Source organism: Salarias fasciatus, chromosome 7, assembly GCF_902148845.1.
Source record: "Salarias fasciatus chromosome 7, fSalaFa1.1, whole genome shotgun sequence".
NCBI lineage: Eukaryota > Metazoa > Chordata > Actinopteri > Blenniiformes > Blenniidae > Salarias > Salarias fasciatus.
Window position 1 is genome coordinate 20,024,493 of NC_043751.1, and position 14,122 is coordinate 20,038,614.

The following is a 14,122-nucleotide window of genomic DNA, read 5'->3' on the forward strand; positions in this document are numbered from 1 at the left end:
TTTGATGGTAGGATGAGGGATTGTTTGAAAGGTAAAATTACTATCATGAGGGCCCGTAGAGAATGCTCCGCCCCCTCTGTACTGAGACCCACGCTCCACCTCTGGTGCCCATTGAAACTTATCGTTTTGCTCTGGAAAAATGAAGACGTTCGACACGTAAATCTTGGATTACGACACCTCCCCTCCTCTTGGAAAAGATTCATTGCATCCTCAATACCAGGGTGGAGGAATTTCAGAGGATTTAGGGTCTGTTGATTTATGGGATGGATGAGCTCAATACATACTCGTATGCAGGAACCTTTATCAACATTAGGTATCACAATATAAGGAGGGACAGAGATCTGGATGTTATACCTTCTGATTTTATCTGTTTGGTTCAATATTATTTGATATATATCTCCAGTGTAATTTGGGCAGGGTTCTTATTAATGCATTCCTTTTAAAGCTACATCACCTGTACAGTGGACAAAACACAATGAAATAAATGGATGTTAAAAATCTATTTTAAGAACTGATTACTCTCAAACGCTGCGTCACACTATTGACTCTGAGATCACACTATAATTAATACATTTCTTGCAGACTTTGACATTAAAACATATTGTAGATGATTGTTGGGGTGCATAAACAATGTTTTGAACATTGAAATTTGATCTGTATAGGTCTTTATAAATAAAACCGCAACTGTCATTCTGTTTCCATTTCCATACTTCTTCTAATCGATCTCTCCTTCTTCTCCTGGACCTGTCTGCAGCATTCGACACTGTCATAACATCCTGCTGCACTGGCTCCAGTATGAGACTGGTCTTTCTGGCACCATTCTAAACTGGTTCCTGTCATGCCCACTCCTCTGTTACTTGAGAGTGGGTCTGCCTTGCTGCTCTCTCTCTCCCCTCTCCTGTAGGTGAGCAGGTTGTGTGGGCGGCTCATCAGTGTATTGGCGTCACCTGTCCGGGGAGTAGCCTCATCGGTTACACCTGTGATGCTGCCTACTTAGGCTGGCTGCAGTCCACTCTCCGATGTGGGATCGTTGTTCCACCTCACCTGGACCACCTCGTTTAACCCCCTCGCCCGCCACCTGCTCACCAGGTCTCCAGAACCTCAGACCTGTCCACGCCTGCCGGTGGCGCAGCCGCCGCCTCAGACCCGTTCTCGCCTGCCGGTGGCGCAGCCACTGCCTCGGACTCGGGCCTTGGACCAGCCCAAGTCAATAAACCCTTTAAACCCAGTCCACCGGTGTCGGTTTACCTATCTGCGTCTGAGCCTCTGTTTCACCTGCCGCAACAGTTCCAGTCGTATCTCAGTGGGAGAACAGAATTTGTTGCTCTTGGGCAATCTGAGTCATTTACCCATACAGTTACTTGTGGTGTTCCACAAGCGTCGGTCCTCGGTCCAATACTATTCATCACTTATATGCTCCCCCTTGGACAAATTATCACAAAACATGGAGTGTCATACCACTGTTACGCTGATGACACACAAATGTACATAAAAATGGACCCCTCCACATCAAACTCAACTCTTCCACCTGCTCTTAAGCTTTGCCTGGAGGAGGTACAGGCATGGATGGCTGAGAACTTCCTTCAGTTAAATAGCAGCAAGACTGAAGTCATTCAAATTGGCACACCACACCAAATCCAGTCCTCCTCCCTTAGCAGTATTCATGTATTTGGCCAAAACATTCCCCTCTCTTCCACTGTCACAAACCATGGAGTCAAACTTGACCCACACTTGTCATTTGATACCCACATCCGCCACCTCTGTAAGGTCTCCTTCCTTCACCTCAAAAACATCGCCAAACTCCGCCCCTCCCTCTCCCAACCAGATGCCAAAAAACTGATCCAGGCTGGACTACTGTAATGCCCTCCTCGTCGGGATCCCTGGCAAGAATCTCCAAAAGCTCCAGCACATACAGAACTGTGCTTCCCGGGTCCTGACGAGGAGGCGCAAATACGACCACATTACCCCTGTTCTCCAATCTCTTCACTGGTTGCCAATTCAATACAGAATACACTTCAAACTCTGCCTCCTCACCTACCAATGTGTGCATGGAACTGCCCCTGCCTACCTCAGAGAACTCCTCACCCCACACACCGCCCCACGAAGCCTGCGCTCCACCACCTCCACCTACCGCCTGCACCAGCCCAGAACCAAACTCTGCACCATGGGGGACAGAGCATTTCAGGCGGTCGCCCCTCGGCTCTGGAATGAGCTGCCAGAGACCTTGAGGGCCCCACAGAGTGTGGAATTGTTCAAGAAAGGCCTAAAGACTTTTCTTTTTAAAAAACCCCACACTCTTGAATCAGCCGCTTAAATTTTCAGATTTGTTACTCATTAATACTTTTTGTTTTTTATTAAAATGCTGTGCTAATTGTGTCATGTTTTTATTATTGATTTATCTGTATGTGGCACTTTGAGATTTCTGTTTGAAATGGAAAGTGCATTATAAATAAAATGTATTATTATTTTATTATTCTAATAAAATAGTAATATAAATACTGCTTTGAAATTCCTCTTATTCACAGTTTTCTAAACTATGGTTTCTTGTAAAAACAGACAAATAAGAACAGGAAATGAGGCATGCTAGAAAAAGACAGCCATCACTCTTATCAAGTTGTACCATGCATCCATCCATTCTCTATGCCTTGTTATCCACTTCAGACTCGTGATACATTGGAGTCCAGCAGAGTGCATCTGGACAAGTCACCAGTCCATCAAATACAGAGAGACAAACAACCATACACACTCAAATACACACCTACAGGCAATTTAGAGTTGTTTGTTTACCACACAGGTCAAAGGCTGGGAAACCCCTGCAGGACAAACACAGGGCGACAGAATAATTTAGAGTGGTCAGTTGATCTCAAACACATGTTCATGGAGTGGGAGAACAAATGTAGTCTTTTGTGAAAACCGACATAGTCACAGGAAGAACATTCACTCTTCTCTCTCTCTCTCTCTCTCTCTCTCTCTCTCTCTCTCTCTCTCTCTCTCTCCCTCTCTCTGTCTCTTTCTCTTTCTCTCTCTTGGCTATAGTTTAAGCGTCGCCTCAGCTGCGCGTCGCTCGCTGCGGGAGCTCGTCTAGTTTTCGGCAGGTGGATGAAGGAATAATAATAAAAAATAACATTTAAACGTGGACTGTCACTTTTTCCCGTTTTGTGCGCCACCGGTTTGACCACACTGAATATCTCTGCAGGGTTTTTCTCTCTCTTTTTCTACTTTGATCCTGCCACCGAGAGGCGGATTTCCATGGAGGAGGCGTAAAGACAGAAACCGAGCGGGACTGCAGCTCACGCACAGACACGCACCAGCAGCAGGAGGAGGAGAGGTGTTCAGCGGCGAAAATGAAGCGGCTCTTCTTGCAAACATGGATTTTGCTTGCTGCGGATTTTCAACTCATCCTCGGCGCCGGTTTGAAAGACACACCGACTCTTGGATCGAAGGACACTCCCAGACTTCTGATCAGAGGTGAGGTGAAACGTTTCCGCCACAGTGACTCAGGTACCGTTACGCTGAAAAGACAGACCCCAGGAGGAGCTCATAGTCTGATGATGATCTCATGATCTGATCGTGCATGTGAATAACGTGACCTCTCTCTCTCTTTTTTTTTTTAGATATTATCACGGGCACGTTTGAATATGAGACTGTCCAGAACCACAGTGTGTTCCTGTATCAGGAGTACTCCAAGGAGCTTTATGTTGGAGGGGCCAATTTTGTTTTGAAGCTTGATGTGAATAATTATCACATCATAGAGGTGGGTGTTCACTCCAGATTTATTTATCAAACGTCAGTAGTTCATTTTATTTGCGTACTCCCAGCTTGATTTCTGTGCAATTTTGAGGCGGACTGTGAAGTTTGGAGTGCAGCTGGGGGTTATAATTAGATGCTGTACTGTAACAGATGGCCTTCACAGCCCCCATTGTTAGCCCAAGGAGTCTCTCTGCTCCCACTGATAGGACTGTCTGAAAAATGTAAATGTACCTGCAAGCTGCTGATTAAACGAGGCAGGAGATACCTCACAGACACATCCGCCTGGCATGTCAGAGCGTCTGAGGATCCTGGAGATGTAGTCAGACAACCCCTGCTTATCCTAATCCTAACTTCTTAGGTTTGTTTAGGACTGCTGAGTGCAGGGCAGAGAGAGACAGATTCTCATTTCATTGATGGATGAGAGTCCTGCTGCAGCAGCTGAGTCAGTTTCAGTCGGGCACTTTATCCTTGTAAAAGAAACCTGAAATTAAATCTGTAAAGGCTGTAATTGTTTGCCATGAATCAATCACATGGCTACTTTGTAAATGTATAGTTCAGACCTCTTATAGTTTTGTTTCGTTGTGTTTTTTAGCATAATTTTAGGATGTTTTTCTTAATGAAAACCAAACAAGTTTTTGCTCAGTAACCATTTGAATTTTCTCACTGAACCAAGCTTGCCACAACTTCTAATCATTATACTGCTAAAAGCAGTCGAGTGTTGGCTTTCTTTCTCTCTTCTTCTTTGTTTGTTCTGTCTTGAAGTTCAAAGTTTTGCCTTTGTCTTCCAAATGCAGAAGTTTCCTCTGACGACGACAGAGCAACAGCAGTGTGAAGAGGTCAGTTGCCTAAAATTGATGTACGACAACCATAATGTGACAAATAGTGGGCTTTCATCTAAACATATCCTGCTGGTTTGTGTTATTTGTGCTGCAGGAATCCTGTGAAAACGTCATCACTGTCATTGAGAAGTTTCAAGACAGTTTATTCGTTTGTGGGACGAATGGACACAGACCACAGTGCTGGAAGCTCGTGAGTGTTTCACGTACAGTGACATCTGTCTGGCAGACTGCAGCCGAATGAAGTGTCCCGCCGTTGTGGTTGTAATTAAACTTTAATTGCTGGATGTCTGGGTGTTTTACTATTTTTCCATCACAGGTTCGTAGAGCTAACGTCATAATTTTTCTGCCATCCTACAGTTTCCTTCAGTGCAGAATCAGACTTTTGAAGTAATGGAGAGTTATGAGGGGACAGGCATCTCTCCATTTGTCCACACTCAGAACTACCTATCGCTCTCAGTAGGTGTGTCAGTAAACACGGCTTCTTGCATAACTGCTTTGCACTCTGCTTTCAAAAATGCATGGAGACTTACATAATATCAGCGTTGGCAAGCTGAAACATTTACACAAAAATGTCCTAAATAATTGAATTGCTTCGCTTCTTTAATGCGATGTGTTATTTTTAGAGGGCGATCTGTACGCCGCGGCACCTTTGGATGCAGATGGGAGTTCATTACAGTTCAGAAGAAAAGCAGGCAGCCGAACGAATGTGTGGATGTACGACAGCTGGGTGTCAGGTGAGTTAATGGCTGCAGCTGAATAATGCATGGTGTCGATGTGGCTGCTTGTCAAAGGAGCGTTGTAAGTGTGATGTATTATTTACATGGTAAGGATGCAGTAGCATCATTTTATTAGATGTTATTGGTCTTTTAATTTTAGCTTTATGTAGCAAAGACACTGTCTTTTGTATTAAGAAATGTGGTGAAGACTGACAGCAAAATCAGCTCATGTCATTTATTAAAACTGTCTTTCTGTTCCCTCAGGGCACCATGCTGTAACTCAAACAGTGGGATGATATAGTAAACACAGTTTGTTTTTCCTTTTTCCACAGAGCCCACATTTATCTCAGCATCCTGGGTAAAACAACAGTATGATCCTGACGATGAGAAAATCTATGTCTTTTTCCGTGAGAAGAACTCAGACCCAAGCCCGGAGGCCGACCCCTGGTTATCTCGCGTTGGCAGAGTTTGTAAGGTATGATGGAAGCTGAAGACCCTTCCGTTTATATGGCTGAAAATCACCTCTGTCGCTCAAAATAAAGGAGCTCTTTAATTAGATGGGAAATACAAATCTTGGGGGGGGGGGGGGGGGGGGGGGGGGGGGGGGGGAAATGAGCAGTATGGACAAACTGGTCACAGCGGGGCAGGCAGATTGGCAGGCGGGGCAGGTGGGCGTGGCAGGTGAGCGTTTAGGGAAAGAAAACAGACAACAGACAATGAACACAGGCAAGGTGTAACACCAGACATACAGGATATGAAAATAGGGCAGTGCACAAAACTATAACAACTGCAAGAGAAAGGCCATAAAATCTGCTCCTTTAAACTTAATAAGAATGTTTTTCTTGTTAAAGTGCAGTGTGTGAGATTTTTAGAGTTTTATAAAGCTACTGTCACTGCATGGCATCGGTTTAGTTCTTGTAAATATAAACTGCTTCATAAATTCCTTCATAATTGCTGTAAAGTAAGATTTTTAGCAGGGCATACTTATATCAATGCGATAGTTAAGTTTCTCAACTCTAATTAAATTCCTACAAGAGATGAACATGTTTCCCTTTCACACGTGTATCAGTACATTTGTATGTACATTTGCCTTTAGATTAGTAGATTTTTTTTTTATGTTGAGTAGGTATTTGGTATAAATACAAATGTACATAAAATGTACATAATTTGCATGGTCTTAAGTCAGTGTAAGAAACTAAGTAGAGAAAACATCTATATGTGTACAGTACAGTATATTTCTTCTTTCTGCTCATTTTAATTATTTTGTAATTTCTACTAAACAATAACATCCTCCCTTACTTTGCCAGCAGAAAAACAGAAACCCAAAACAATATGCCACCATCTGTCAAGTCGGTGCCATTTGATGGTGTTGACACTTTGTTTGTCATGGAAACAATGATTACATCTGCTTCCATTTACAGTGTAATGACAGTGATGCTGTGATGGTCCAGTAGTTGTTGTTTTTGTCGTCATGGAAAATTTAATAACGTCATTGGATATGATTTCACCTCACTGTGACTTAAAAAGAACAAATTGAAGGCTGATACAGTGTTTGCAGAGTAATTTTCCCATTTGTTTTATGAGGTCAATTGCGGGCTATAGCAGGCGTACATGTCAATAAAGTATGGGTTTAATGCAGTCAGGCACCATCTGCTGCAGGATGTTATCCCTCCTACTACTTAAACCAACACATCAATCATTCTTAAATAATTTCCTCCTGGGATTTTTAAAGTATTTCTATTCTATCTGTGTATCTGCCTTCATCGTTTGTCGAAATAATTCATAGAAATAAAAGCACGTCTCCTCCATATAATTTATTTGTCTGATTTTTGCAGGTCGATGAAGGTGGATCGAAAAGATTCTTCCAAAACATGTGGACATCATTTCTCAAGGCTCGGCTCGTCTGTGGCTTTCGCAAGGAGTCGCTGTACTTCAACCGTCTTCAGGACATCTATGTTATGGACGCCGAGGACTGGCACGACACCAAAGTGTATGCGCTATTCTCCAGCAGCTGGTGAGACTCTGCCTTTTTCCTCTATTTCAGAATCCAAGCTACATCATAAAACACACACTGACATCATAGACATCCTCCTTATGTGTATTTTCTAATGCTGTTCATAAAAAAAAACACTCTCTGTAATGTGTTTGTCCAACGGCCGAGGGAGCAGCCTCACACCACTCCCATGTTCAGCTCAGCTGCAGTGATCACGATTTCCATGCTAACCTCCGTTTTCTTGTTTTCTCCAGGAACTCCACAGCTGTTTGCGTCTACTCAATAGGAATGATTGAAGACGTATTTGAGAATTCAACTTTCAAGGGCTACGACAAAGAAATTCCACATCCGAGGCCGGGAACAGTAAGGATCTGTTATGTTGCTATGCTGCTTTATAGAAACAGAACTTCCTCCACTGGTTTTATTTTGGCATTCCCATTTGAGACGCCGCTCACTGTTGCCAGTATATCACGTGTCGCGGTGCAATTCTGGCCTCAAATAAACACATGTCACGTAAATCAGTGGAAACATGGAAAAACGTTTCTGTGCATTGCTTCAACATGTTCATTGTTTCCGTCCAGCCCATTGTAGTTATTTTGAAAAGAGCCTGTTTTACCCTGTTGCCATGGAGCTAAAAGGGGATCCTGGATGTACTATTTACACACTGAATCATAACAGAGTTTCCTCTCATTGTAGTAAAACAAAATGCAAAAAAAACATTAGAAATTCCTAACTCACGGAACCTCTGTAGATTTGCTGTAGATTCTAGAATGTATCATAATACGGTGTCCTTCAACATTTTAACAACTTCAGGAAAGGCTAAACCTTGCAGGACTGTGGTCTGGATCCCAGACATCACTGTCTAAATAAACTGGTTTCCTCTCAGTTTTGTATACCTTAACCTGAATGACCTGAGCTCACAGTTCATGTGCCAGTCGTACACAGATTCCAAATTGCGTCTAAGCAAAGGAAACTCTGTTTATGTCCGTTTGTTTTCCAGTGTGTGAGCAACAGCAGGAGTCTGCCCCAGGCCACCATTAACATCATCAAGGATTACCCTGAAATGACGGACTGGGTTCACGCGGCCCCATTCTATGTGAGCAGCAACAACTACACCAAGATAGTTGTGGACCGAGTCCAGGCAGCTGACCAGAACATGTATAACGTGCTGTTTCTGGCCACAGGTATGTCACGCTCAAAGCAAAATCCAGACCGGTCAGCTCAAACTATCCTCACCATCAGCTTTTCATTCCAGCACCTTCTGCGTCCTTCTGTTGAACTGCCGTGTAATCATATTACTCTGTTGTGTTTGGGTTGGGTGGGCTTAAAGTACCAAATCAGCAGAACCACTCCTGAAATAATATTTCAATATTTTCAGATTCTGGAAAAATCCACAAAGTCTTAGAGGCTGGATCAGAACCTTTCATCATCTCTGAAACACGGCTCTCCAACACATCCTCCATACAAGTGATGAAGCTTGACTCTGAAAAGGTACAGCCCCTTTAAATATCTCTTCATAAATATTCAAAATTTTGCCAGTGCAGCATTGTGAGAGGTGTTTCTTGGTTAAAAAAACAAAAAACAAAACACACATACAATCTTACCTAGTGAGATGTCAGCACATTACACTTGATGGTCCGTAAAGTCAAAATGCTGCTGTTGTGTTAAGAAAAATGTTGATTCTTTTCTCTTTTAATTCTTTATTTCTTTACCTTGTTTTCAGAAAAAGTTGGTTGTAGGTATTTCAGAGAAAATCTCCACCGTGGACCTCCAGAGGTGTCAGGAGTACAACAGCTCCTGTGCGGACTGCGTTCTGGCCCGGGACCCGTACTGTGCCTGGACCCCATCGGGATGCGTCCCGACCGTCAAGTGAGTGTGACGAGCTCTCAGGAGTCGTTCGTGTTTCTCCATGTCTTTGATAAAACTGACGCAGGTTCGTATGTTTTGATTTGTGTTCACAGCGGATCCATTCAAAATATCATGAATGGGGGAATTAGCGTGTGTCCAGGAGAAGGTAAGTAATACTAACTCATGTACACGTTTACTTCTGCTTCGTCAAGTTTGATTGTTTAATTGTTGGTTTTTAGAAACGAAGGCCGTGAACCGAAGCAAGCGGGAAACCACTTGGCCGAATTCTCGGACGATGCATTCTGTCCCCCAGAACGTCCCTTTCTATCTGTCCTGCCCCATCGGCTCCTACCACGCCGAGTACACCTGGGAGCACCGGGGCCGCAGCTTCCCCTGCCTCCAGATGCTGTCCAGCTGTTTGCACCTCATTCCTTCCATGGCGCAGGAGAACTATGGCGACTATGAGTGTGTTTCTATAGAGAGAAACTACAGAAAAGTGGTCAAGAAATATCGGCTGATTGAGCAAGAACTGCCAGATGAAAGCAGATACTTCAAGACGAACAACGTTCCTTATCAGAGAAATGGTGCAACAACTGTCGTTCCCCAGATCGCCTGGTTCACACTCCTGGCTGAGGCCGTCCTGGGGATTATCAAATAAGAGCGCGAACAAATCACTTTGAAATTCACATGACTTTCTGTTTGAATGGACTCTCTGTTAAGATCCTCCTGCTTCATGCATTTTTAGCACAAATAACTCTCCGGTCTTTTCTCTTTGCCTTTGCTGATCAGGCCAGGCATGACTGAAGGAAATCCACCTCAACACCAGCTGAACAATCCCAACAGGAAGACCCCTGCTGCGGCTGTGCTCTGGGTAACACAGCTGCGTTTGGCAGAATAGTTCAGAAAGCCTCCACGAGCCGGGCTTGTTTGTTTTAAAGCCAGAAGAACAATGAGCTGATGGAGTCCGAGAGCAGCATGGCAGCGCATGTCTTAATAGTGTCTAATGGACTGGCTCTGAGTCGGGTCATGATCGAAGTCTTGAGCGTCCTGCATGGATCGCTGCAGCACTTAACTGAGTGGCCGCTGTGTTTCAGTCTGTGTGGAACTGCACTCCTTGAATAATCACAGGAGGTTGGCAGGAAAGGCTTCTGGTCAGGCTGAACTTGATAAGCAGCAGTGTCGGAATGCAAGCCATTTGTTCTGAGGTTAACTCTTAGCTTATAACAAGAGAAGTGCAGATTTCCTCCTCTCCCCACTGTGGTGACAGCAGGGCAGGGCGTGGACATCAGGGAGCATTCTCTACATTTTCCTGGAACAGTCGGTCATGTCAGCATTCGTAAGAGTTGTAATGAAAATGTTCAGCGAAAGATAAGATGTGATGCCGGCAGTTCAATTCAAACTGGACATGAAAATAACAAACATGGAAATGCGGTCCTCAGCTTCTGAGTAGATTGCAGATTTCAGATGGTTGGTGGGCGTAGTAGTTTTCACTTTGCACTTCTGACAGTGACGTTTTAAAGGGGCTGCTTTTTAAGCTGCTTTTATATATTTATGACAGATATATTTTTATTCAATCGAACACTGGAATTATTAATGAGAGTGAAAGTGTAGAACTGTACAAGTGAGAGGAAGAACTTAGCTTGGCCACTTTCACCAAGAGAAGCAGTAGCGTGCTAACACGTTCATCCAAGTTTTAAAGCTGCTTTATCCAAATTGCTTTTGAATGAGCTGAAAATCTTTGACAGCTCACAGTTAGCTAATATTTAGCAACCAGAAAAAAAATTATTTGAGAATGTGTTAGAAACTCTCTGAATGTAATGACCTCATCACTGTGCCTTTTGTTTGTATTTGTAGGAGACTGGAAAGGCTGTTTCTTCTTTCAGTTGCATAGTCACTTTAAATGGTCATTCTTTAGATATTTGGACACTACAGACAAAGAGGTATTTATTTTGTAATTTGTATTTTAGGTACGATGTGTTGCTTTATAAAAGATATATGAAGTGTATAAATAAATCAGTAATGTAAAAATGTAAAGTATTATTAGAAATTGTGATATTTATTATTATGTGCCTTTATTTGAAGCAAAGTGTTTGTTTTAGGACAATGAATCTTAGCAGTAAAATGAACTGTAATTAGCTCAACAGAGCACTGCAGAGATCTTTATCTCTTTTCTGTCTGAACACCCAACGTCATGATGACCAGGGGAATACTGCATGTCCTGTCCTGGGGTTAGCGGGAAACACATCATCAAATATTCTCTTGGAACAATTTGGGCAAATTTCCTGGATTATTTGCAGATTCTCTTTCAGATTACCTGATTCCGGTTAAATGCTTTTAGAAAAAGACTGAAGATGAAAAACATATCTACCCAGAGTCTTTAAATCACATGAGTTGTGGCTGAGTGCTCTGCTGCTGCCTTTATGTCACACTTGTCACAATAACATCACGCGGTGGAATCACGTTTTGTGACCAGACCATGTTTTTTTTTTTTTTTTTGGGGGGGGGGTTTGTGGGTAAATTAGTCATTCTTACTCCAAATGAGCAACAACACTAACAAACAGTGACATACAGGAACAAACATTGTGAGGAATCCCCTCTCTGCCTCTTTGGCTCAACAATCACAAATCTTTGTCAGCCGCTGTGATCTCTAGTAAAAACATGGGCGTTTCTCTCTGGAAAAGAGTCTGCAGAGATTTCCACTTTGCAGACTCGTGTCTGAGTTCCAGGTCACTTTTAATGACAGTTATTAAGGCTCTGGCTTAAGCTGACGTAACACCTGATCTCAGAGTGAAGTGTTTCCAGAGGTCAAGTGTCCAGATGGCACTATAGCTCATGAGTGACTGTTTGGGTGGGGATCTAAAGTGGGGTTTTGCTTGGTTTTTGTTATGATTTGTAAGTTAAGAGTCATTCCAGCGCCTCCCTGTATAGCTACACTGAGAGTTTGTGTCTAGCTTATTTCATAGCACGCTTCAAAGGGGAGTTCCCAAATTCTATACAGAAACCAAACAACATGCCAAAATTGATGAGAACATTAATGACAGAAAAGGATTGCAATAAAAAAAAAATGGAAAAAGTTATTGCATCCAGCTCAGGGTTGCAGGGTTTGAGAGTGTGAATCCAACAAACTGTGTGCAAAAGCAGGATGCGCTCTGGACAGTCTGAGACAGACACAGACAGTCACACACTTAAAGCTGAAGGCATCACTTAACCTGGAATGTGTGTTGACTCTGTGTGTGTGTCATGTGACAGACTGGCGCCCTATAGCCCACCCACCAACCCACCAACCCCCGACCCTCTGACCCCCTCCTGAACCAGTAAGCTCAAACAACAACATGAAAACCACATGAGCTATATCACAAACTTTCCAGCATTAAAACTAAGGGAGAGTTTTTATGTTTTCATCTTGTTGTGTCCAGGTTTTCTGTTCAACCAAGACGATCCCAGCTTAGACTTTCTTACGGCATCTCATTTGAGCCTCACATCAAAATCCTTGCCCTATTTTGTTATCAAGCAGGAAGTTGTAGAATAGACACAACAGTGTGTGAAGTTGCTTCGTGATAGCCTGTTGCTTGACCTTAATCCCGAGCAGGATTTTCTTCTTGTCTCCCGGTGCTGCAATCAGAACCAGCAGATACTGTGGCCTTGGCTGTTCGGCCACCCTGCCGTGCTGCGAACAAGAGGATATTGTGACTCCTGAAGACTTTGCAAGTTTACTATTGTGCTTCTCTGACAGGAAGGAACCCTAAAAAAAAAACTCCGGAACAGCGACAAACAAAAACAATCACATAACATTTCTTTCTAATTAAAGAAACTGAAGTTATGCCTCAGTGATGCACCACCCTTTTGAAAAGCAAGAGTTGCACCAAAACTTGGAATGTTTCAAATACTGAAAAGACAGAGGGTGGGCAGAAGATGTTTTTGCTTTCACATTCATATTCTATGAAAAGGAGGGATATTGTTGTACGCTGGTGGAGCCGGAGGAACTGCTGCTGATTTATTCCAGTTTTAAGATTTTAAGATAACACAGTGTTCTGACTAAAGCTCCTTGTGGTGAATTATTTGAGCAACTTACACCTTTTGAAATCAACTGTACATGACACTGATCAGGAAGCCTTTGAAGCACTTTGAGAGAGCGCTGTTCAGTCGATCGATTAGTCAGTCACTCTTTATACTGGAAAATACACAATAGAGGAGTAAAAATACTGAATAACATGTTTACCACAGGCAATACTGTGTCTATCAAACGTTATACAAGTAACTCTCCTTGCAAATAACCTTTTTACAGGGAAACTCATCTGTGTCTGAGTATTGTATTTTTCATTTTCTGTCAATGATTACTTCTCTGTGTGGACTAACAATAATACTGTTAAGACAGAAATATAGACAAACATTTTTGTTGTATAAGAGACGCAAGCTGCAAAAATGATCTCAATAAATTATGTTCTTTGTGTGTAAATAGTATCAAATTTTGATTTCTGGGGTTGGGATAATTTTACAGAATATAGATGAGCAGGAACAGGATAACAGGATGAATGGTGTGGCTGTCTGCATCAGGTATTACAAGATTTACTTTGGGGGCAGGAGGAGATTAGGAGTTCCTCATTATGTACAGCAGGTGGCGGTAAAGCACGTGTAGAGGTGACAGGAAACCGTGAGCCAGAGCAAAATGTTTTGTTACTTAGTCCATCCAGGGGACTACAAACGCTAAAACGGATTAATTTAAAGACGGAGCTGAACTTCTGGCATAAATGAGTCGATGTTCAGGAGGTCACAGTGAGAATACATTTGAACTGCAGCTGATGAAAAGAGTCCATGCAAACTTTGACATGTTTACTTTGAACATGGGACCCAGACTTCAATATTTCAATTTCAAGAATAAAAAGGCACAAGTCAGTGAATGTGACTACTCTCTCTGAGTTGGAAAGTGGATGCTGCACAGCTTTTTCACAGGATTAGTGGACTTTAAGAGACTTGAA

At 42.8% G+C, this 14,122-nt stretch overlaps 1 protein-coding gene across 1 annotated transcript; it reads left to right on the top strand.

Moving 5' to 3' along the window:
• Positions 1–3,052: 3,052 nt before the first annotated feature.
• Positions 3,053–10,090, top strand: sema7a (semaphorin 7A (JohnMiltonHagen blood group)). The gene is made up of 14 exons (XM_030096928.1): positions 3,053–3,468; positions 3,615–3,754; positions 4,545–4,586; positions 4,684–4,779; positions 4,947–5,049; positions 5,213–5,323; positions 5,638–5,780; positions 7,141–7,319; positions 7,553–7,661; positions 8,299–8,482; positions 8,677–8,789; positions 9,022–9,167; positions 9,260–9,312; positions 9,386–10,090. The coding sequence occupies exons 1-14, from the start codon at positions 3,345–3,347 to the stop codon at positions 9,802–9,804; spliced, it is 1,962 nt and encodes a 653-aa protein (XP_029952788.1). The 5' UTR covers positions 3,053–3,344; the 3' UTR covers positions 9,805–10,090.
• The last annotated feature ends 4,032 nt before the right edge of the window (positions 10,091–14,122 follow it).

What these genes read in the sequence shown, in the direction of transcription:
- sema7a (XM_030096928.1), top strand. Translation starts at nt 3,345, where the DNA reads ATGAAGCGGCTCTTCTTGCAAACATGGATTTTGCTTGCTGCGGATTTT. An exon ending in CTACCTATCGCTCTCAGTAG is followed by an intron (nt 5,050 to 5,212) that starts GTGTGTCAGTAA and finishes TGTTATTTTTAG; the next exon opens with AGGGCGATCTGTACGCCGCG. An exon ending in GCGTTGGCAGAGTTTGTAAG is followed by an intron (nt 5,781 to 7,140) that starts GTATGATGGAAG and finishes TGATTTTTGCAG; the next exon opens with GTCGATGAAGGTGGATCGAA.